This window comes from Leptonychotes weddellii, chromosome 5 (assembly GCF_054177405.1).
Source record: "Leptonychotes weddellii isolate Sample4059 chromosome 5, ASM5417740v2, whole genome shotgun sequence".
Lineage (NCBI taxonomy): Eukaryota > Metazoa > Chordata > Mammalia > Carnivora > Phocidae > Leptonychotes > Leptonychotes weddellii.
This window is the reverse complement of record NC_138373.1, coordinates 95947318-95972584: the sequence shown is the minus strand read 5'-3', so window position 1 is coordinate 95972584 and position 25267 is coordinate 95947318. Positions and strand designations below refer to the sequence as shown.

Sequence of the window (25267 nt, the reverse complement as noted above, 5' to 3'; positions counted from 1 at the left end):
TGCTCTGGAACTGAGCAACACCTAGGTGAAATAAATAAGCCAAGTAGTTTTTAGTTTTTTCCACATTGGGACTTTAGAGTATAGCATTGCCATTTTATTTGAAAATGACAAAATATGAAAGACTTAAACTCTTAAAAGAATGCACTCCTAAATCAAATTTTAGTGGTATCTTCACATATTAGCTTTCAGATTTTTCATACACTCAATTATCTGAATAACCTCAAAAAAAATAATAGTTCATTATTAATCTTTAATAATACTGTGTATAAGACAGTGTGTTAAGGTGTTTTCATGTTCACAACTTTTACTCCTCACAGTATTGCTTCTCATAATTATTAGCTTATAAATGATAAATGAGACTTTTTAAGTGTCAGAGTAGGATTAGACTCCAGGCAATCTTATTTCAGAACCAAGCTCTTAAACATGCCATTGAATCTCAAATCTTTCAGTATCCTTGGAACGCAGAGGATATATAAGCATACCACAAATTTTTGTAAATTAAAAAAATTCTAAAGTAATAAAAAATAGTATTTTAAAAAAATAGTTATTATTTATAATAAGTCATATCTGCAAAAGAGATGTTGCTTACTAGGTTTTCTCTAGGGTTCATGAACTTGAACTATAGGTTCTACATTATGTATGTTTTTTTTTCCTGCCCTTAATTTCTGCTAACTTAAAATGATATATTGCTGACATGGTAACAAGTGGCTTGCTCAGATAATTCTGGATATTCAGACTGAATATGACCCCAAAATTATGGATAATTTCTTAGACTGTTTCTTGTGTTCTCAGACTCTTGATGAACCTCATCTCACTAAAATGCTGAGTGTTTGAATATTTCAGATTGAGGCAATGACAAATGTATTATTAAGTACCTTCCTGGTTATTCTTATTAGGAAAGTCAATCCCTTGGTGATCAACCCTACACCCACTATTTGCCTTTTTCTTCAACTAAAAATTAAATTGTATTGCACCCTAAATCAACATATTCATGCTATTCAAGATTCTAAACATATTGTTCAGAAATACATACCACTTGAGCAAATCTTAGAAATCACAGAAACATTAGGGGTGCCTGGATGGCACAAGTGTCTGCCTTCAGCTTGGGTCACGGTCTCAGGGTCCTGGGATCAAGCCGCACGTCGGACTCTCTGCTCAGTGGTGAGTCTGCTTCTCCCTCTCCCTCTGTGATCTCTCTGGCTCTCACTGTCTCCCAAATAAATAAAATCTTTTTTTTTTTTTTTAAAGATTGTATTTATTTATTTGACAGAGAGAAACACAGCGAGAGAGGGAACACAAGCAGGGGGAGTAGGAGAGGGAGAAGCAGGCTCCCCGCTGAGCAGGGAGCCTGATGCAGGGCTCAATCTCAGGACCCTGGGATCATGACCTGAGCCGAAGGCAGATGCTTAACGACTGAGCCACCCAGGAGCCCCCCAAATAAAATCTTAAAAAAAAAAATCACAGGAACATTCATTTCAGATGTTATCAGTATCTTGAAGAAATGTAAACAGTTTTTCCTGGAACAGTTTATATTAAGATAGAAAACTCAGTATATTAAATAATATTTTCTTTGTATAGAAAAGACATTATGACCATTCTGATAACATTGAATCAGAATTGGGAGGTGTATTTTTGATTGCCAGCTATGCATTGAGGACTAAAGCAACATATAGATTAGGCAATCAGTTATAGCCTCTTTTATAAAAGCTTCATACCTACACAAATAGCTGGCGTTCTGTCAACTGGTTCCAACTCGTCTTTTGCGGCTGGCATTGTAGTTCACAGTTTTTAATATAGTTTCACTCTACTGGCAGTAACTTTTCTGTAGCTTGGAGTGTCAATGATAAATCAGTCTTTGATCACTTTTCTCTCAACTAGGTTGTCTATAATGATATAACAACTGATATTTTTTCACATTTGTGGTTCTAACTGTAAAGCAAAAAATCTGCTAGCATGGACATGTAATAGTATTAACTCTTCTACATTGTATGCTATTAATATTATACATTGCCCAGTTATACCATGTATTAAAAGAATTTTGTGCCTTCTGCTTTCTCTTCAAACATGTCATCAACTTTGGAGTTTTTTTAAAGCTTCTCTTTATAATGTTTTTGCTGTTGTGAGTACAACTATGAATGATGCCTTTGTGGTTTTAGACCTCTCTCTCTTTTTGGTGACAGAATTAATCAATTTTACACTGAAGCCTATATTTTGCTCTTGTTTTGTAAAAACTTACTTGGTTTGCCAATAATTTTGGAAATTATTCAACAGCTCTGATGCTTCATGCCACTATTTCACAAAGGATTTTATTGTGGTCAGTCGAGGTAAAAGAATCCTGGTTTGTTAAAAACAGTTTTTAGGTATTTGTCAGTACGCTTCTCATTCACACTTTTCTTTCCAGGTACTTGTGCATCCACAACAACACTTATAGATTCACTTACCCCAGTCATTCTAATTGACATTCTATATTCTATTGAAGTCTTGCTCAGTGTTTATATCATTATTCTGAATTTTGGCATTTCTGGAATTATTTTCATCTCTACTTTTATGAGTTAAAACAATTTTTATGAGTTTGGATTGTTACAAAATAACAGGATTTCAGTGAAAAATCATTGATCTTACCTTTTAAATATATGATTATACCAGGTCGCCTCTACTTGATTGATTGATAGGGCCCACTGGTGGTATGTAGACCATGCTTTGCGAATGTTATGCTAAGCTGTTCTAGAAGCACAAGAAGTAACAGGTCTGGGTGGTAAAAGTAAAGGGAGAGGTAAAATGAAAGAAGCAATACTACTGCCTGGTGATGACTTTGAAAATCATTGTCTTACCCACACTGGACCAAGAAGCAGAGGAAAGGCAGTAGGGCAAAGGAATAAGGAGAGACAACACACAGTAAACCGTGTAACAGGAATAACTGACAGCTCATAAACTACAAAGGAGTGAAGAAGTACCAACTAGAACAGCTGTAGGAGGACAGTAAGTGAAGGACAAATCAAGTATTTACTTCAGTAACTTCAAGCACAGGACAGCTTGTCCCACACTGCAGGTGTTACAATCTGATGGTTGTTATAGTCCAGTGGTGAGCTAAGTCAGTACCATAACTTCTGTGTGATACATAAAGATTCGGTGGTGTATCAAAGAAGCCATCCTCCGGTATGTGTACTAGATTTTCTGTAACAAAGAATGGCATCTTATTACTTGCAATGTTAGTAGATGCCAGTATGTATATTAGTTACCCGTTGCCACATAACAAATTACCTCAAAACTTAGCTGCTTAAAACAACAAGCATTAACTACCTAACAATTTCTGCCACTTAGGAATCTGGGTGCAACTCCGGTGGGTGCTCTGATGTCAGGGTCTGTGACAGACTGCAGTCCTCTCAAGGTATCGGGGGTGAGGAATTTCTTCCAGTCTTACTCAGGTGGCTGGTGACAGGCCCCGGTTCCTCACTGATCTGTTGACCAGAGCCTTCCCCTTATTCTTTGTCATGTGAGCCACTCTATAGGGAGTTCACAACAAGGCAAGAGAGTATGGGCAAGATGGAAGCTAGAGTCTTTTAGTAGAAGTAGCATCAATTAATTTTGCTATATTCTGTTTGTTAGAAGTATTTTACTAGGTCCAGCCTGCTCACAGGGAGGGGATTAGACGAGAGCATGAATGCCAGGAGGCAGGGATTATTGGGGACCAACTCAGAAGTCTACCTGACACAATAATTGCCTGCCATTTTTATGAAAGAGTAAATGAATGAAGGAAAGGAGAGAAACTTAGGGAAAATAGCTTGTACTGGTAAGTCCTCCATAAATAAAGGTTGCAAGAATGGAAAGTAAACCATAGAAGAGAAAATTAATCTCCAGATAAGACTTGAATTTTAGCTAAAAATAGACATATTTTGGTCAGTTGGTACACTATCCATATCATAACATATAGACATGTAAGTTCATCCATATCATAAAAGAAAGGCTTGAGAGATATGAGTGCTGTTTTCTGCAGACTCTTTTAACATCTTTTAATACTGCCAGTCTCTATATTTAGAAAAAGCAGAGTCTCCGAATTCGGTGTTTTTAGTCATTGGTTCTCAGCTTTCCCTGCACATTAGAATCACCTTGGAAACTGAAAAAGAAAAAAAGTGGGGATACCAAGCCAAAAAGGGATACCTGGGCTCTAACCCAGGCTAAATAAATCAGAACCCCTAAAGGTGGGGCCTGGACAAGGGTATATTGCTTTAAAAGCTTGTGAGGAGATTGCAATGTGTGGTCAGAGTTAGGAACCCTGCTGATTTTTTTTTTAATTTAATTGAAATTTAATTGACATTAGTTTCAGGTGTATAACATAATGATTCAACAATTATATACATTAGGAAAGGCTTGCTACCATAAGTGTAGTCACCATCTGTCACTACACAAAGTTATTATAATATTATTGACACTATCGTCTATGCTGCACTTTTCATCCCTGTGACTTATTTATTTTATAACTGATAAATGGTTCTTAGTGGAAGGAGTTGAGTATGTACCCTTTCTCTGGTTTTGTGCAAATTGAAAAGGAGATAATTTTATGAAGAAACTTTCTTCATTCAGCATGTATTTATTCAGTGTCCAGTATATGCATAACACTTGTGGGGAGTAAAAAAGTGAGTAGTTTAAAAATGGAAGTAAGCTATACTTTATTATATTGTTATATATGTATTTCTTATTATCTGACACAGTCTACATGGGCTATAGGGTTTCAGGGAGGGGAGAGATGAATGTAGACTAGAGTAGATAAAGAATGCTATTTGGAAAAGATGGGATCCAGGGTGCATTAGGAAAGTATAAGACGAAATGCAGTAACTTGCTTCACTTGACAGATCCAGATCCTGGAGTCCAGTTTGGAGAGATCTGACCATTTAGCCAACACTTTGCTCTTATTCTGTAGGCCAGTGACTGTACAAAAGGAAAATGGAGAAGCTTTGAAAAATACCAGGTTGCACTCCTAAAGATGTTTATTCGGTTGGTCTGGGTGGGTCCCGAGTATTGTAATTTTTATAAGACTCTGTGTGTTGCTATGGGGTTGGAAAAACTGCTATGGGATCACTTAAGGTCTCTGGAAAAAATTTTTTTTTTTTAAGATTTTATTTATTTATTCATGAGAGACAGAGGCAGAGGGAGAAGTAGGCTCTCTGCGGAGCAGAGAGCCCGATGCGGGGCTCGATCCCAGGACCCTGGGATCATGACCCAAGCCAAAGGCAGACGCTTAACCGACTGAGCCACCCAGGCGTCCCGGTCCCTGGAAATTTTTGAGTGGGAGGGCTTAACATTTACCTATCCATTAAAAACACATTAGGTTTTTTTTTATTCTGCAGGCGCAGGGCAAATGGCAGTAAACCAGATGAAACAAGAAAATGTCCCTGTTTACAATTACGGGGGTGGTAGTGAGCTTATATTCTTTTCTGATAGGGCAAGACAGGCAATAAACTAATAATATATAATGTAAGTAGAAACAAGTGCTTTGAAGAAAAGAAAGCATAGTGAGAGGGACAGAGTAATGGACAGAGTGGGCAGTGGAGTTGGAGAGGAGAGTGCCATTTTATGTCAGGTTAGGAAAGACTTAACTGGCATTTGAGCAGAGACCTGGAAGAAGTGAGGGAGTGAGTAGATAGAGGGGATAGTGGGGAAATCCCGCAAGAGTAGAAGGCCAGTGAGGTTGGATATTACGGATTAATTGTGCCCCATCCCCCTAAATCTGTTGAATTACGTTGAAGCCCTAATCCGCAGTGTGACTGTACTTGGAGATAGGGCTTTGAGGAGGTAATTCAGGGTAAATGAGGTCATAAGGATTGGTGAAAGGTATGATAGAATTGGTGGCCTTATAAGCAGAGGAAAAGAGCGATCTCTTTCTCTTTTTCTCTTTCTCTACCATGTGAGGACAGTGAGAAAGAGGCTCTCTGCAAGCCAGGAGGAGAGCACTCTCCAGAAGCCATACCCTGCTGGACCTTGATCTTGGACTTTATAGCCTCCAGAACTGTGAGAAAACAAATTTCTGTTGTTTAAGCCACCCAGACTACAGCATTTGTTGTGGCAGCTCAAGCTAAGATACAGGAACAGAGGATTCCAGAGGGTAGAGTATGGAAGATGAGGTGGAAAGAGAGACTAAATCAAGTAGGGCTGCAGACTAGAACAAGAATTCTGAATTTTATTCTCAATTGCCATATACTCTGGTTGCCAGAGTGTAACAGGTGATGGGGTTTGGGTGGGGAGGAGGAACCCAATGAATGGTTTTAAGCAGAAGAGTGATATAATTTGATTTACATCTGGAAAGATCACCTGGCTGCTTTGTGGGAGAATAGTCTATAGCAAAGCAGTCGAGGAATCAGGCAGGATGTTACAAGGGTGGTCTCAGTGCGGTTGGTGAGAAATCCAATTCTCGATATATTTTGAAGGTAGAGTGGAAAGGATTTGCTGGTAAATTAGATGGAGAGAGAGATGTGAGAGAGAAAGTGGAGAATGAATACTGCTTCCATGTGTTTGGTCCGAGCAACTGGAAAAATGGAGTGTATTTACTCAGGAGACTGTCAGAGACTGGAAGAGCGGGAAAAGGGAGGAATCAGAAGTATTGTTGAACAAGCTAAGTTATTTTCAGTTGCTACTAGACCTTGAAATGAAGATGTAAATAGGCAGTTGGTTATGTAAATCTAGAGTGTAGGGGAGATACTGGGGTAGGTGATAGAAATTTTGGAGTATTATTGTATAGATAATTATTTTCAACCTTGAATGCATTGATTTATTTTGGGAGTGGGACTCAGACATCTGTAAATTTGATTAGTGGTTAGGTTAAACATTTTTTAGAACAGCTTCTATTGAGGTATCACTGACATACAGTATACTGCACACAATTAAAGTGTATAATATAAGTTTTGAGGGCGCCTGGGTGGCTCAGTGGGTTAAGCGACTGCCTTCGGCTCAGGTCATGATCCTGGAGTCCCGGGATCGAGTCCCGCATCAGGCTCCCTGCTTAGCAGGGAGTCTGCTTCTCCCTCTGACCCTCCCCCCTCTCATGTGCTCTCTCTCATTCTCTCTCTCTCAAATAAATAATAAAATCTTTAAAAAAATATATATATAAGTTTTGACATGTGAATACACCTGTGAAACCATCACCACAATTAAGGTAGTGAACATATCCATCATCACCAGAAATTTCTTTGTACCCCTTTTCAATTCTTCCCTCCTGCGCCTATCTCTTTCCCATCCTTAGTTGCTAGGCAACTACTATCTGCTTTCTGTATAGATTAGTTTGCATTTTCTAGAATTTTATAAATGGAATCATACAGTATGTAGTCTTCTGTGGCTTCTTTAAGCATAGTTGTTTTAATATTCATCTGTGTTGTTGTATGTATCAGTAATTCATTCCTTTCTGTTGCTGAGCAGTATTTCATTATATGAGCATAGCATGATTTCTTTATTCATCTGTTGATAGACATTTGGTTTGTTTTTAGTTTTTGGCCATTACAAATAAGGCTACTGTGAACATCCATGTAGAAGTCTTTTTATGGATATGTGTTTCCTTCTCTGGGTAAATATCTTGGAGTGGAATGGATCACATTTTTTTTCATGTTTCAACATGAGGGGTTTTGTGCACGTGTGTGTGTGTGTGTATGTGTGTCCTTGAGAAAAACTCTTATGCCCAGAAAAGATTACTCAGGGACTATTTTCATTATTAAGATTAATGTTCAATTTAGTATTTCATTTAAAAAATCTAGTTTTTTCTTAAGTGTCTGTTCACTTTTACAAATCTTATTCTATTTATAAAATTTAACAAAATTTAACTTTTTTCCCCTAGGCAATTTTAATTTTATTTTTTTTAAAGATTTATTTATTTACTTTAGAGAGAGAGTGCATGTGTGCAAAGGCGGGAGGGGCAGAGGGAGAGAGAGAATCTCAAGCAGACTCCCTGCTGAGCATGGCTTGGTCTTATGACCCTGAGATCATGACCTGAGCTGAAATCAAGAGACGGACACTTAACTGACTGAGCCACCCAGGAACCCCTATAGGCAATTATTTTATAAAAAGTATTGCTGGTTAATTCTAATTTGGAGCCTGAACTGAGAACTGTTGTACAGATGGTATTTAAAGCAAGGACTGAATGAGGTCATCTTGAATAGCATTTGTCAAATTTTGTATGCATTAAAAATACCCGTGGTTCCTAGGCTAAGTCTGAGAATCTGCATTTGTACTAGCCTCCCCGGTGCTGATGCCTGTTTGGTTAGTGTACCGCCCTTTGTCTAGCACTGTCCTAGAGGGTTAGTGTAGATAGAAGGGATATGTGAAGACTGAGGCCTGATGCACTCTGAAGTTTAGAAATTGTGAAAGAAGGAAAAGAACCAATAATTGAGACTGGGGAGGAGTAGCTGGTGAGGCAGGAGAAAAATTGTGTAGTGTTCTAGAGGCTTGTGAAGAGGTTTTGCCCAAAGTGAGGGAGTGGTAAACTCAGTTAAATGCAGCTTGAAAAGACTACGTAAGATGAGAGCTATAGTTGACCAGTGCATATGGTAAAGTGATTGTTGGTGACCTTGAAAGTGACAGTGTTAGAATGGTAGGGACAAGAACCTGATAGAGATGAGCCTGTGAAAGAATGGAGGAAAGAGGTGTGGAAAGTAAGTATAGACAAATCATTTGATGCTTATAGTAGAAAAGAGAACAGAGAAATGGGGCAGTGGCTAGAAAGGGAGGTGGAATTAGGGAAGAGTTTTTTCTTTTCCTTTTTTAAGGTAAGAGCTATTGTTAGGTGTTTTTATGTTGACAGGAATTACTTATTTACAGAAGGAAGTATCTCTGAAGCAGGAGAGAAAGGAGGTCAGTAGCAGGAGTAGTGTCCTGGAGAAGGGCAAATCGAGACATGGCCATAATTGGGAATATGGATAGGGAAGTTAGAGGATATGGGCATAGATGGAAGCTTGTGGAAATTTTCATGAAATAGCTTTTATTTTCTCTGTGAAATAAGAATCAAGGTCACCCCATGATAAAACAGCACACAGTAAAAGTAAGTTAGTGTTCTATCCCCAGTGCTTGGAGCAGTGATTTGAACACTGAGTGTTTAATAAATATTTCTTAAATAAATGAATGTAAGGAAGAGTAATCTTGGATTGGAGGGAGAAGACAAGAAGTCAATCAAGTAGATAATGTAGAAGGCTGCTGCTGGGTTGGGTGAGAGTGGTAGTTGTGGGAATGAGAAGGGGGGGGAATCGTTCCAATAATGTGAAAGAAAAATTGAAAAGACTTGATATTTGTTTGGCTAAGGGGAAGGAAAAGTTGAGGAGGACCTGTTTGTAGCTCTGGAGAGTGTCCTTAGTCTTTCAAATTAAGTGAGCTGTGATGTTGTTTAGTGATTTGAGGGGTTTGTCAGAGATTTAATTGCTGAACACTCTAGCCTAGTTTTTCTAAAGCTGATGTGTAGTCATTTATTTTGTCTGTGCTTACCAAGGACTTTCTTAGTAGCTGCCAAAGAATCAAGTCTCCTGCTGCCACTTCCCAGGAGTTTAGGGAAAAATGTGCTCTAGGCTTTTGCAGAAGTGTTTGATGCTGAAAATTACCTCAGAGTAAAAAGTCTTCAAAATACTCAGATTCTTGAAATGATGAAGGGTACTGTTCCTTGCATTCTATAAGCACACTTAGGCAAGTGACAAGAAGAAAGAGTACATTGAACCTGAAGTGTAAATTTAATTAGTATGGTGTGAATACTTGGACCAGTGGTTTTGCATTGTATTTCTCACAGCCACACCGCAGGGATAACTGGGAGGTTCAAGGATGAGCACTGAGCAGATGGGGGTTCAGGAGTCTCCACATCAACTTCATATAGAAGTTAGGTTTTTTTAGTTTAATATATTGAGATTCCTTGTAAAATTTTGTTAGCAAGATGATTCTGCTGCAAAAACAATAACAAAAAATTTGAATATCATTACTATAAGTAATATTTGAATTTTGCTGGTAAGTCAAATAGTGCCAGTATTAGAGTAGTTGGAGGTAGAGAAAACCACTTTGTAAGAACTCTTTTATCTTTCTATTTAGTAATAAAATTTTAAAGAAAGCAGACCTGTACATTAAACCTTTTATTGCATTTTCATGAAAAAGAAATAAATGGCTCAAAAGAAGGTGACATCAGCAATTTTTTCAAGAAAGTTGGCACCTAGTCAGATTGGTCACACAATTGTTTAATTAGTTGTATTTATGTATCATATCTAACTGGTATTTTTAATGATCATTAATGTCAAGAGATGTTTATTGAGCATCTATACATGTAAGATCTATACTAGGTGTTGGGGATACAAAAATAAGTGAGATACGGATCTCTTCTCATGTATGGATTAGAGTACTGTTGGTGGGGAGATAGAACACAGCCATGTAAGGATCAACAGCATTACAGAAGAATGTGGAAATATGTTTCTCCATGAGGTGCTGCAGGGGCTCCACAAATATTTGATGCACATTTCTTTTAAACATATTTTAATCATTAAAATCCGAAATAACATGTTATATTTAATATCCGAAATAACACGTTATATAAATATGTTCTATGCACCAAATAGAACATGCACAGAAGGAAGACCACTAAAGCTAATTAATTTATTTTGCAGATTAGCTCATTTCTTTTTCTTTTTTAAGTTCCAAATAAAGTAGCAAATCCTTTATATTTCTTGAACATTGTGAAAAAGAGCCCTAGCAACATTTTTTCAGTCATCATTTTCCCTCTTTTACCTCTGTCCTCACATAATAGTTTTGCTCCCAAGCTGCAGTTCTCAAAACCTCTCTCATCAGTGTCTTATTTCCTTCTTATTGTTTATCACATAATCTCAAAAACTGATTTGTTTAAAAAAAAAAAATCTACCTCAGAAAGCCTGGGAGGGGAAGAGTCATTGAACACGCTGCAGAATGCTCCCCAGACTATGGGGCTGGAGGAGAAATCCGGGGAATTCACACTGAGTAATTTACATCCCTTCTTGCTTGTTAACCCTCTGTAGGTGGCATGGTGCTAGAGCTCTCTGATGTGTCTTCAAATGATAATTTCCTAGATGAGTTTTTCCGCAAATTCAGGAAACATTACATGAACATTATATTTTTAAGGACAGAAAGGAAATGTGGTTTCTCACATGAGTAATCATTCAACAGAAGGGATTTTATCATGCAATATTTTACAAGAATAAACCTGAACCGTCTTGTTTTGCCATAAGAACATGTGATGGTAGTCTTTCATCTTTTATGACATTTGGCATCAAAATTTATGTGCCATGATTCGTAAGTAGACAGATGCAGAAGGATAGGTATGTATACCTAGTCTAAAAATGAAAATATTTGGTAATTTTGGAGGAAAGAAAACGGTGGTCCTCTCTTCAAAAAACTATGAGCCATCAAGGTTTTTGAAGTAAAATGTTTTGATAATGCCAGTGCAAGAAGAAGTGGAAATGAAGATAAGCCAAAATCTACTAGAGGTGTGTTTGAAATCATGAAATCAGTATTTCAAGGTAGATATGTTCCTAAGATTAGGCCTAATAGCTGATGAGGAGTTGGTCAAAAAAACTTTGTCTATTTCAGGTCTATATACTTTCAAAACCAAATTATTACAGAATAAAAGTTTGGGTTAAGTATGTTTTAAATGCTTAGTAAAAATTTTAATGTTGGTTGAATTTTATTACTTATTACTTACTAAATTATTCATAAAATGACAAAGTATTTTTTAAAAGGCCCCGTGGTGATGGCTTTTTTTCTTGGTGTACTGACAGTTTAAACATGAACTAAATGTTCTTTCCACCTTGTCTATAATAAGTTCTCATTCTTTTTTCTGTATTACAGTACACTGTTTTTTTCTTCTTAGTGCTTTGACAAAACTTACTTTTTTAGTTTACTTTTGCGTTTTTTTTTCCCTCTCATTTGCTAAGTAAATTCTGTGAGGGCACAGACTATGTTTGTCTTACCATGGTGAATCTCCAGCATCTTACCTATACCTGACTCGTGTAAGTGTGCAATAAATTTGTTAAACAAATAAGGTCACTGCTTATAAAATCTACCTTGGTTAGATTTTTGGGTTTTTGTTAGTGTATTAAAAGACTCATAACAAGTTTAGGTTTAGTTCAGTTATTTTTACTCATTGAGATTTATTGTATTGCTTCACTTTACCATATATTTTAGTGTTATGAAGATGAGTATTTTCTTCTGAGCTATGAGTAATGCTGCCTCTTTTAGAAAAGAACCAGTAAATATTTTATATCTTGTTTGTTTTTCTTGTCCAACTCGACAAAGCTAAATTGTGATGAGGCTGACCAAGCTTGAGACATTTTTCTTAAAATATTGAGGATATAGAATTTTTGTTGTGGGGTGGTGGGGATAGAAGGCAGACATGTAGTTAGAAATGGCATATACCAAAAGTCAACATGTACCAACAGTTTTCTACCCACATGGGAAGTTAAGCAGCTCCTAAAAATATTTTGTTCTGATGAATAGTGTGATAACCATTACGTTATTGTTGAAATTTCACTTTGTTCTTACGTTACAGTAAATAAACAGACCTGCAAAATTTTACACAGTCTATTTGAGCTGTTTATGAAGGACACATACAGACGTATGAAGATCCCCCAATTTTTGAATACAATATTTCACAAGTAACAGCTTAGTCATGACATATGTAAATAGGAAGGGGACAATAGAATGCATTTGGGATATGGTCATTCACTAACTAGATGACCTTTTGTCCTCCATATTACAGAACCTTTGACATTACAGTTGTATTGTCAAAACCACGAATGAGAAATCACTGAGCATAAAAGGCATATCTTAAAAATGACACCCTGCCCCTTACTGAGTTAATAATCTCCCACCTTCAAAATTTCCTACTATCCAGATTTTTCTCATTAAGGAGAAGAGGGATCATAGTTTAAATCTTAAGATCCCTAGAGATATGAGGGCTTTCTTTTCAGTAGGGCCTGGTACCGAGTCACTTTATGATATGTTAAAAAGGTAAGCTGTGTTTCCCCTACCTTCAGTGAAGCATCTTTAAAGCGCATTCAGCCTCTAGAGAGCAGCAGAGAACTTCATTTCAGTAATTAGTCTTTCTCACTCTCTCCAAACATACATACACACATATACACACTCTTGTGTATTTATATTTTGTGCCTTTTTTCCCCAGAGTTGAATCGGATCAAATAATCATAGAGCAGTGGAGCACAATCATAATCTTTAAGTGAAAATCAACCATCATTAAAATGAGAATAAAGGAATGGAACATTACACATTTAGGAAAGTCTAGGATAAAAAGATATCACTTACTCAACGTACCACTACTCAAGAACAGAAATAAATAATATTTTTCTTAAGGTAAAAGAGAACCACTACAGATTTGTTGGTGACCGAAAAATAACAAAATCAGTAACTACACTAGGTACACTAATAATACATGGTTGCTTATTAGACTTATATTTACTCTTGCTCAAAGGACAGCTTTGCTTATATTTTATAAAATCTATAAATCCAACATAATATTAACACCAAGTTTATCAGTTACTTTTATTTAGAGTAAACCTGTTCTTGGCTTTCCTGTAACCGCCTTCGCCCATTTGAGCTGCTGTAACAAAAATACCATAAGTGGGGTGGCTTATGAACAACAGCCATATATTTCTGACAGTTATGGAGGCTGCAAGTCTGGATCATGGCACCAGCAGATTAGCTGTCTGTTAAGGACCCATTTCCACACTGACAGATATTTTCTCACATAGCAAAGGGTCAGGGATCTCTGGAGCACTACTCATGAGGGCCATACCCACATGACCTAATCACCTCTCAAAGGCCCCACCTCCTAATACTATCCTTGGAGGGGTAGGATTTCAACAAATGAGTTTTGCAGGGAACACAAACATCCAGTTCACAGCACTGTCCTTCTGAATTCTCCCATTTCTTTCAGTTTTATTCCCATTTGGGGGAGAGTTCTTTATCCCTCTTATTTAGGTACACATCTCATTATATTATCCTTCTGAAATGTCCTCACATTCAGTGCTTCAATGCCATTCTCCTGACTAGAATAGACCCTTACTACTATTACTTCATTTCCAGTTTGATGTGGTAGTCTTCTAGCATGTCTTCTAGCCTTTCTTCAGAGTCCAGCCTCTCACCTGACCAGTTTAACTAATTGTTCTTTCTGTGTTTATTTTGACTTGGATGGTATGCGTTTATTGAATAGTTTGTTCTTACCACTGAGAGAGTAACACTTAGAAGAATTTTAGATTCATAACTCATTTAAAAATAAATTATATATTTTACTCAGCCTCATGGTTTTATGAAGCAAAACACGCTTTACTAATATTTTCAGATTGATAGGCCATATAAAAAGGGAAAATGATTCTAGGAAGATTCTGGAGAGGTAATGTTTGCTAAATACGAAAAAGACTTGGTAACAGTTGTAAGAGACCTGAAGTTGGGGAATTAGGATTATCCCTTTCTCACATAAAAGCAGGAGTGGGATGTTGAGGAACAGTGTCACATAGTAGATGGGTACCCACTTGGAGACAAGTGCTGAAGGGGTGAAGGAGTGATTGATCATGTTACGAAAATATTCTGTACCTAACCACAGCACAAAGGGTTATATTCCTGAAAATCTTGATGAGAGAACCCATGATTGAGATATAGTCAGATCTTACAGGTAAAACAGCATTAGGTCATTAATGAATACAGGTCATTAATGGATACCAAAGTGGAGGTCATTAATGAATACAGAAAAACCTTGAAAAATATGCAGTTTTACTTGAAGGCAGCACTAATAAAGATAATATAAATCAATTACATATCTTAAGTTAGTAATAATGGCTACTCAATAACTTATGTCAATTTGCTAGAAACATCAGGAATTCTACTCTAGGTTCAAAGGCATGTTAATTTATTTTAATGTTTGTAATTTTATTTTAATTCAATTTAATCATTAACATTTTTGTTAATTTGCATTAATTTTAGGATGGAGGGAGTGACACAGTACAAAATGTAATAAAGGAAGTTGTCAAACCTTCATTTGTTATGGAAGGAAGACATTCAGAGATCCCTATTACCTTGGGAGACCAAATGATGACTACACCTCAATTGCATTTTATATCTTGGAGTGACTCTCAATTTTAGGTGACTCACTGTTCACTAGGCACTAGTTTAAACAACTCTTCTCAATCCTGCCACACCTTTGAACTTTCTTTTCTCTTTCCATTTTCCAACATAATTGAAAGATAAATTCTTGCTACTTGTGTTCTTCTGTGTAGTGAGTGGTTGATCCTGGCCAGTGAGTAACCTTAGAGACATTGCTCTTAAAAAACATCTTTCTTCCTTGTTAAACCTGGTTTTATTATGCAGCAGCAAATACTAAGTAGCTAGGATTTTTTCAGTACTATGCTAAGTGCTAGTTATACAGTGGTGCATAAACCTGATACCATCCCTTTCCTTGTGGAGTTTTATATCGTAGAAGAGGAAACAGACAAAAAAATTAAAATTGCAACTTCTCCATTACTCCCTGTGTTCCTTTTTTTTTTTTTTCCCATAGCACTTATCAACATTTAAGAGCCTGTATTCATTTTTTGTTTGATTCCACCCACATAATGTTGGCTCCATGGGGGCAAGGATTTCTGTTTTTCTAGAGGAACATTTGTTGGTTAAGAAGTGAGAAAGGGGGCGCCTGGGTGGCTCAGTCGTTAAGCATCTGCCTTTGGCTCAGGTCATGATTCCGGGGTCCCAGGATCGAGTCCCACATCGGGCTCCCTGCTCGACAGGAAGCCTGCTTCTCCCTCTCCCTCTGCCTGCCTGCTTGTGTTCCCGCTCTCGCTGTGTCTCTCTCTGTCAAATAAATAAAATCTTTTAAAAAAAAAAAAAAAAAGTGAGAAAGGCGTATATAATTAGTTACCTTGTCCCTTTGATTCTACTTCTTCAGCCTGTCCTAAATAACTCCCTTGCTGCTTCCTTAGTTCAAGCCCTTTTTATTTCTGCCTAATCTATTAAAGTAGCTTTCCTAACAGTTTCTCTGCCACTGTAGTACCTTTCCCCTTCAGACTGCTGCCAGTAATCTTTGTAAAATTCAATTCTGAATTTCTTCTGTGATCTCCCATCTTTTAAGGGTAAGTCAGATTCCTTAGCTTTTCATTATTGGATTCCTTCCCATCAGTTTAGCCTTGCTTTTTATTTCCTTGCCCCTCCCCACTCTCCATCTCAAACTTTATATGGCAGTAGTACCAGTATTTGCACTTCACGCTTCTTTGTGAAGTTCGGGCTAGATCAGAGGCATCAGCTAACTCAGAAATGAGTTAGAAATGCAAATTATTAGGTTCCACCTCAGGGCCTACTGAATTGGAGACCCTGGGAATATCGCTAATTAAGCTATAAACAGGTCTTCCAGGTGGGTCCTGATGTACCTTAAGTTCAGGAACCATTGCTTTAATCCTTTAAAAAAAATTCTTTCCTTACCAAGGCCAGCCATTAATGACTGTGTTTTCAATATCACTTTCATTTGTGTAACTCTTAATCTACATCATTAACCCTGATATCTATATCAACCCTACTTCTTAAATTGGGTTAAACATATTTCTTGGATATCTGTTCTGTACTTCAGACTCTGTAGGCTCTAACCAAAATGCATTATTCATCTACTAAAACCTGTTTTACATACCATGTTTCCTATTTACTCCTTCAAAAGATTCCTCCGTATAGTTTTGAATGGCAGATAGTGCAGTATTTCTCATTGGTTTCTATTTTTTTGTCTTGTTCTAGAGGAACAACAACAACAAAAAGATTCTTTAATAATTCTACTGACCAGAATAGGGTCAGGATTTTCCGAACAATAGAATTACTATGTTTTGTAGACCTTCTGTCAAAATATATGTTTATCTTACTCTCCCTTAGTTTTTCACTCCTCCCCCTTCTCCTCCTCAGTCTTCTCTCAGTTTAAGAACTTAGAGATTGTCTCCTTTCAGTCTTGACCTCAGTTGCCCAGATTCTGCCGTAAAGCTGGAGGGATCCTTGACCGTGGCTCAGTAGAGCCACAACTTGTCCTGGCACCAAAGGGTGAAGCCAAGCAGCATTTCAGATATCTCGGTGCGATTTCTGCAGTAGATTCTCAATATTTTTTAAATGAGTGAGTGAGTAAGTAGGCAACTCTCAAAGGACTAGGCAGATTGTCAAGATCAAAAAAGCATGGTGAGATTGTGACTAGCGATATAAGGAACCTTAAGGATTTTAGCAATAAAGAGTGATAAATTTTGACACTCAAATATTTATTAAACGAATAAATGAAAGATTTTAGAGGAAAGAACAAATAGCCATTGTCACAGATGGTTAGATACTTCCTTCTGTGAGGGAGAAGGGTAAATTTAAACATTATTTCAGTATAAATTTTCAGGTTTAATTCTTCGGTCTCATGTTTATATGTGTGCTTCCCTGTGAGCATTCAGTTTGATATACTTTTTTAATAATTTTCACCTTGATTCATGTAATGGTTATATTCTAATGGTTGACCATATATTTTGGGCTATAACTTCTACTGTTATTATAGTTCTGTTTTTGTTGGATAGGAAAGACAACAATTTGTGTGTGTATGTGTGTGTGCATATGTGTAAAATCTGTTAAATTGCACATTAAATTATCTCACATGAGGAATTTTTATACTTGAAAATCATGTCATATACCTATTCTTATAATTTGAGCTATTCTCATAAGGAATATATATTCTTAAGTTATAATAAAAAAACCTTTCTTTTTAACATGCATACAGGAAACCTCGACCTGTGTCCCAGTTGGTTGCCCAGCAGGTTACTCAGCAGTTTGTGCCCCCTACACAGTCAAAGAAAGAGAAAAAAGATAAAGTAGAAAAAGAAAAAAGTGAAAAGGAAACAACTAGCAAAAAGAACAGTCATAAGAAAACCAGGTAAATTTGGTTTTTTTTGTTTTGTTTTTTAAAAATTTTTTATTGTTATGTTAATCGCCATACATTACATCATTAGTTTTAGATGTAGTGTTCCATGATTCATTGTTTGTGCATAACACCCAGTGCTCCATGAAGAATGTGCCCTCCCTAATACCCATCACCAGGCTAACCCATCCTCCCACCCAGAAAACCAGGTAAATTTGAAGAGTATTTTATGGCACTTATTAAATAATAAAATGAACCATTTAATATTCTCTTTTAACATTGATATATTCATATACAAAGTGGAAATAAAAGATTCCATCTTTATTATAAAATATCATGAAAGTGTTTTTCTGAGTTAGAGAGGTATATTAGAAATTAAATACAGAGGCCACCAATATAAGCTTAAATGTAAGGATGCTTTCTTTTCTTTCTCTTCCTTCCTTCCTCCCTTCCTCCCTTCCTTTCTTCCCTTCCCTTCTTTCCTTTCTCCCTTCCCTTCCTTCCCTACTAGACTCAAAGACATTTGTGTTTGAGCTGATTCTTTTTCGGTCATAAAGCCAGGAGTGATAGTCACAATACTGAACACATATTTGCATGGGCTTTAACCAGTTAAAATCTTCATGGGTACAGGCAGAACAGATAGTCATGATGCTCATTTCTGGAGTAACAGCCTTTCATATAACTCAACCTTAATGGTTATCAACTTATTCTGTGATCCAACTATGTCATTGCTTTTCTAAAACATTTATTTTAGTAAAATTGGTAAGCTATCTGCAAAATTATGATAAAGCTATAAAAGCACAATTAAGAGACCATTGCTTCCAGAGTATCAGTTTGTCATGTTGAAGAAGATTAATCAATGATTGGTTCGATTAATGTTAATGATTTGAAACATTTAATTATATTTTTGTGGCTAGTTCATATATGAATCTAGAACTTTAAATATAGATGTATTCATTTTGTTATTTTTACCTAATTTATTCATTATATGTTCAGAAAGTTCGTAGAGAGGAAAGCTAGTTTAAAATTTTATCATCTTTTCTATTTAGGCCAAGATTGAAAAATGTGGATCGGAGTAGTGCTCAGCATTTGGAAGTTACCGTTGGAGATCTGACAGTCATTATTACAGACTTTAAGGAGAAAACAAAGTCACCGCCTGCATCTAGTGCTGCTTCTGCAGATCAACACAGTCAGAGTGGCTCTAGCTCTGATAACACAGAGAGGGGAATGTCCAGATCATCTTCACCCAGAGGAGAAGCCTCATCATTGAATGGAGAATCTCATTAAAATTTATTTTCTCCAATTTCTTAGTCACTTCTGTCATAACATGCAAATACACAGATTATGCCAAGAAGTACCACATTTTCATGACAGACATTCATGCACAATCCATAATTTGCGTTTTACACAAAATAGAAATTTGTTAGAATTTGTTAGACTTTATTGCAATCTATGCCTACCAAACATTTTCAGACTTGACATTTTGGTCTCCACAGTTCAAGGTGCCATGAAAATGTGGTTGAATTATTCATTATGCAGTGTTATTGGTAAGTCTATTTTCACTTTTAGTTTAGTGAATTCTAACACATAATTCTTGAATTCTCTACTATTGGCATGTAACGAATTTAAATTTTTATAACATAGTGCAAGCTGCCTAAATATGTATTATTTGAGAATTGTGAAACAAATAGTTATATGTATACAAGTCAAAGATCAATTTAATCAACTATTGCTGCAACAGGATTTTCTTAATGGTTATCCTCTTAAATACACCTGCTGGTACTTGGTGTGGTTAAATAGGAAAAATTGTTATTAAATAAAGAATTTGTATGAACCGTTGCCAATGTTTTTGACACATTTTACTAAATTATTGTTCCTGAATTATGTTTCTGGTTTTATCTTTGTTTTTGTTTTTGTTTATCTTTTAAAACATTCATTATTGTAATGTTTACTAGCAGAGTAGTAAACAATAAAACATTGATTATTTAGCTTTATAATTCAGGTTTAGTGCTCTTGTCATTGAACACTGGTATTTTCTGTATAATATAAAACTTTGAAGTTCAAATAATTATAAGCATTTGGCAAAAACAGAAAAGAAACCTGACATATTTTAAAGGCTGCAATTTTGGAAAAGCTTTAACTTAATAATAGTTTATCACTGTTGTCTTGCCCCAAACTTGTGCAGGGTCATAGAAATATGAATCTAATTAATACAGAAATGGGAACTGTTGCACAGAACTGGGAAATAACTAATCTCAAATCAGTTTAATTGGCTTCTTATTAAATATAATGATTCTTATGAAAATCATAGTGCCCTATTTTCAGACACAACTGCCAGTTTATGCATTTATCAATATCCTGAAATAAAAGAAAGTATTTACAGCCCCACTTATTATGTAAAATTACCAATAAAATATTTTTATGACTACAGATTTTGCATTTTTGTTCACAACTAATAATGTGTTTCATATTGTATTTAAAAATCCAACCTAGAAACCACACATAAGTACTTCTTAAATTTTTCTAGGGTCTCCTGCTGCTTTTAGTCATTTGCTTAATATATATCCACCTCTAGGAGACTTCTGAAATATAAATTAAAAACATAACTTGGATGCAAAATATCACTTAAAAACACTATGATAGCATTTGAAAAACAGAAAAAAACAAAACAAAACTGTACACCCTGACAGTTGTGATATTTGGTGGTTTCTCGTGGTAATGTAATTTTCTGTTTAATTGCAGTACTTTTTCCAGGCACAATGGGACTGTCTTTTTTGTAAGATGCTAGTTGTGAAATACAGTTAATTGCATACAGTAAAAGTCTGTGATTAAAACATTTATATACCTCATTCTTTAGTGTTGTTAAATGAAAAATTAAAGTTTGTTTTTATTATAAGATACTTTCAGTGGAACCCCAGCTAACTGGTTATGTTCTTTTAAAACATGAAAAAATTTTGCCATATTTCATTGTTTTTCACATGTTTCAGATGTTTTAAATTTTAGACATAGTAAAAATTCAAGTAATAATTGTAATAGGGAAAATCTTCTAATTTTTAAGTCAAAACTATGTTTTGGAGGCACTAGGTCTTTGGATGATGATCAAATTCTTTCAGGATGTATTTTAAATGGACTGTGGGAGAGAAAAATCTGAGAGAGATGGGATTTTACCTGAATGGAGCATAGTCATCTTGTTATATGGGGGGGAGATAGTATAGAGTGGAAATTTAGAGTGCTAACTGGTGTGTTTTGAATCCCTGTTATAGAACCTAAGTGAACTTGAGTAAATTACTCAGGGTCACGTCCCATCTATTAAACAGGGATAATGGTAATCAAATCTAACTGATCGGGTTGTTGGGAGGATTAAATGTCAATCCACATAAAATTCTTAACAATTACACGGCACACACTGGCTGCTCAGTAAATGAGCCTTTACTATCTTTATAGGTAAAATCCCATTACGAAAATATTCTTTGTAACAAAAATCGTTTCCACACCCTCTCGGATGACCAAAACAAATTGTGTTCTGTAGGATACACTGAATTTTCTACATCAGATGTTTGCTCTGATCCCAGACCAGCCAGCTTTCTGTAATTAAAGAACCTAATGGTATGCACTATGAGACAGGACAAATGAACTGAGTCGGCTGGTTTGAAATTTTGTTTTCCTGTCATTAATCACAATTCACTTGCTTTCATTTCACCCTACCTCAAATACACTTCCAAACCAGGAAACAGACCCAAATTGCATAAATACACCTAATGTTAAAATCTGCAAAAAGATTCAGAGCCTGGGCTTAGGGTACATTTGTAGTTCTGTTTCATCAGTTCACACTGTGGTTTTAGCAGTGGGTTCTTTTAACCAAATTTCATACAAAAAGAGAATTTGAATGTTTTTCAGAGTTTATTACCTTATTTTGATACAATTAAGAGCAAAGATATAATTTGAGGCATACCAGAATACATATTCTTAAAACCTTTTGTATTATACAGTAGAAATAGTTGACTTAAAGGTTTTATTTTTGTTAAATGCTTTCCTAAAATTATAGTGATAGTAGACAAAGTGAAAACATTAAAAAAGGAAGAGAATCTCAGCTTTTCTAAGTTGATAGCATATTACCTTTCTTTTAAACAAAAATCCTTATTGCCTAAAAAGAATGTAGTTTCTGCATGTTTATGCATTAATGCTAAATGGTCTAGAAGTTTTAGTTTCCACTGAGGCTCTTATTTTACTTATTTTCTTGATCTGCACATTACCTCTTCTGGAACTGGACCATCGATAGGAATTTCTATACTACGAACATTAAGTAAAAACAGAAAAGGGAGTATATAAGGAAAAGGATAAGCATAAAATAATATTTTGACTTATGGGCACTGCCCACCCCCCCGCCCTTCAACCACAGGCACCTTCAGTTTTGTGGAAGATGAACATAGAAAAATTGAAGTGCAGAAAAGTCGGTGATCAGAATCAAGAGACACTGAAGGTTACCGAATACAGGATTTGACTGATCATTTTGTGAAAGCAGAAGGAAAAGAATGCCCTCACTGGCTAATGAGGGTGATAGAAAATAAGCCCCAATAATATCAAAGGCAAAGAAGGCTAGGAATGGGGGAAAAAATGAGGGGTGGGGTAGGAGAAAAAACAAAGATAGCAGAAATTAGAAAATGGGGCATTGGAACACAATCTGGATGATCGTAGAGAAGAATCACTAGAAAGGCAGAGAACAAATTGTAGTATGTCTGTCTCTCAGAAGGTTTAAAAATCGTGCTGTGATACATCCTCTCCTAATGACTCTGTCGTCAAAGTTTTGGCTGTGTTTACTAGGGCAGCAATATGTATAATAACTTTAGAACAATTTTCTTCAAAACCAGTTCATTTTAAGAAGCTGTCATAGAGAAGTTTTACCTTGAATTATACGAACACTACTTTCCTGAATGCAGATCCCTGCTCTCCTAGATAATTTAAGTGTTTTTAATGTGGCTTTTGTATTTAGCCAGTGTAGATATTCCTGTCTTTATGGAATGGGCCAGTTCTGGAGTATATGAAATGCCATAATAAGACTAGGTACTTCTATGGAAAAATCAAGTAGAACTCTTGAGAAGTTTCAGTGCTCTGGGACATGTTTCATGTTCTGAATCATTGTGTGTGTGTCTGTTTTCTGTGTGTTTTCTTCAGTAGGAGTTGTAGACAGTAGTAGCTATTTTACTATTGTTACACTTTCAGTATTTTCCTGATCTAGATTGTCTTTATATCAGTACTCAATTCAGTGAACATTTATTGAGTATATTTTGTGTGCTTGACACTGAGCTAGGGATTGGAGCTCACATGTTACTAGGAGAGACCTGTAAATAAGTAATTACAATGCCATCTCACTGCAACAATAAAAACGTGTAAGATAACAGAAGTAGCAGAGGGAGTGTGTGTCAAACCCCCACCCCCTTTTTTTCTAGGAAACTCAGCTTGGACTAAGTATCCCCTGCAAGTCCACACTGAAAATGTTAGGATCTCATCTTGATAGTTGCAGCTGATAATGTTCGGTGTCAGTAGTAGTTTTACTAGCTCTCATTTCATTACTGCTGCTTGAATTTTCAAAGTTTAAGACTTTAAGCCACGTGAGATTTTTTTCTATACTAATTTTTAAAAATCAATAATCAGCTGAATGAGGTCTGCTATTCCTTTTTGTGAAGATAATGAAGAAACATTACCCAGAATCCAATAAGAAATTTTATTCAGACCTATTTCAGGAAAAGCTTTAATTCACATGAGAAAATTTGCCTTTTTCTTACAGACGATGCAGATAATATATTGATTGCCCTCTGTTTCTGAGAGAAATCTCAGATTAAAATTAGGCTTACTTTTGGGGCGCCTGGGTGGCTCAGTCGTTAAGCGTCTGCCTTCGGCTCAGGTCATGATCCCAGGGTCCTAGGACTGAGTCCCACATCGTGCTCCCTGCTCGGCGGGAAGCCAGCTTCTCCCTCTCTCTCTGCCCCCGCTTTTGTTCCCTCTCTTGCTGTGTCTCTCTCTGTCAAATAAATAAAATCTTAAAAAAAAAATAAAACTAAAAAAATAAAATTAGGCTTACTTTTAATAATTATGTAGGACTTAATCGCCTGCCATGTCTATATTCTTGATCTATATTTTTTCTAGATTCTGATCTTAATGTTTTTCCTTGTGTTCTTACAAAGTTCCTCAAATCTCTTCTGTAAGACTAAACAGTAATACTATTTAGTAATACTATTTTAGTATTATAAAGTATAGTATTATAAAATATTATAAAACTTTTGTAATACTAACTTTTTTAAAAAGTTAGAAAATTTCTTCATTGCAATGTGTGAGGCTAAGCCCCAGTGAGAACTTTTTGGGACAAGGTTCTAGTGAAATGGGTGCCTCCCTAACTGGAATTCCTAAGTGGCAGGTCTTGAGCTTATGTCTAGGTTTAGATCTGCTGGCCTACCTGGAAGTAGGGAGTTTGGATGAAAGCTACCACTCATTTTCGTATTTCCATTAACTCTTCCAGCAAGAGAATTCAGAAACTAAGCTGGGTACCAAGACTAATTAATTTAGAGTTTTTCATGTGTATTATTTTCACTATCCTCTTAATTTATAGTAATAGCAACAACGAAATGAGCCTGTGTTTACTTTTAGAGTCAGCAAAATTGAGGTTGGGATACTGGTAAAACCAGTTTGGGAGAAGACTCCTAAGGGACAAAATGGCAGTGAAATCATTTTTAAAAAAGGAAAGTTGGCTGAGTTCTCAAAAGAGCAAAATGATCTTGGCCCAAGAGGTAGTTTTTTAATAAAAGAAGATAAGAAAGCCTATTTTCCAGTACAGGATAAGATAAATAAAGAACAGTTTAACTCAGAGGAAAAAATCTTTTTTTTTTTACTTTATTAAAAATATTGAAAAGTAAAAAGAAACCAAACATAACATAGGGTTGTCTAGTGATGTAATTTTTTTATAGAAAAGAATATGGGTAACAATAAGAATTCTGATTTTATTTTTGAACTGAGAACTGGATTTCTGAAGTGTGGTGGTATCAGAATTCTTAATTATTTTCAGCCTTCAGCCTTTGGGGACCTGGGTCAGGCAAAAGATCTGTTACTTAATCTTGTAATCATGACCTCGATTGATGGCAGGTTTTAGAGAACTTGTGTATGTGTGTTTTAATTCTAATTTTCCTCATGACTAAATTTCCCTGCAAATCTAGCTTTTACTGACAGTATTTTATAAAAAAAAAAAAAAGATTAAAATCTATTGTATTAATGGGAATGGAGGGTTCCTGAAGACTGAATGGGGGATAAGTACAGGGATGGTCCATAAGATATTCCTTACTCCCCTCCCTACTCCACCCTCTCCATACTCTCCCTTCCTTGTGG

General features: G+C 36.0%; 1 protein-coding gene across 4 annotated transcripts in view; it reads left to right on the top strand.

Annotated features, from left to right (window-relative positions):
- YAF2 (YY1 associated factor 2) overlaps positions 1–20742 on the top strand; it is a 74059-nt gene extending 53317 nt beyond the window's left edge. For all 4 annotated transcript variants that reach the window (XM_006735230.3, XM_081821498.1, XM_006735231.3 and 1 more), the window contains 2 exons: positions 17756–17908; positions 18943–20742. In XM_006735230.3, coding sequence (XP_006735293.1) covers positions 17756–17908; positions 18943–19180 — 391 coding nt within the window. In that variant the 3' untranslated portion in view covers positions 19181–20742. The remainder of the gene's footprint in view (positions 1–17755; positions 17909–18942) is intronic.
- The last annotated feature ends 4525 nt before the right edge of the window (positions 20743–25267 follow it).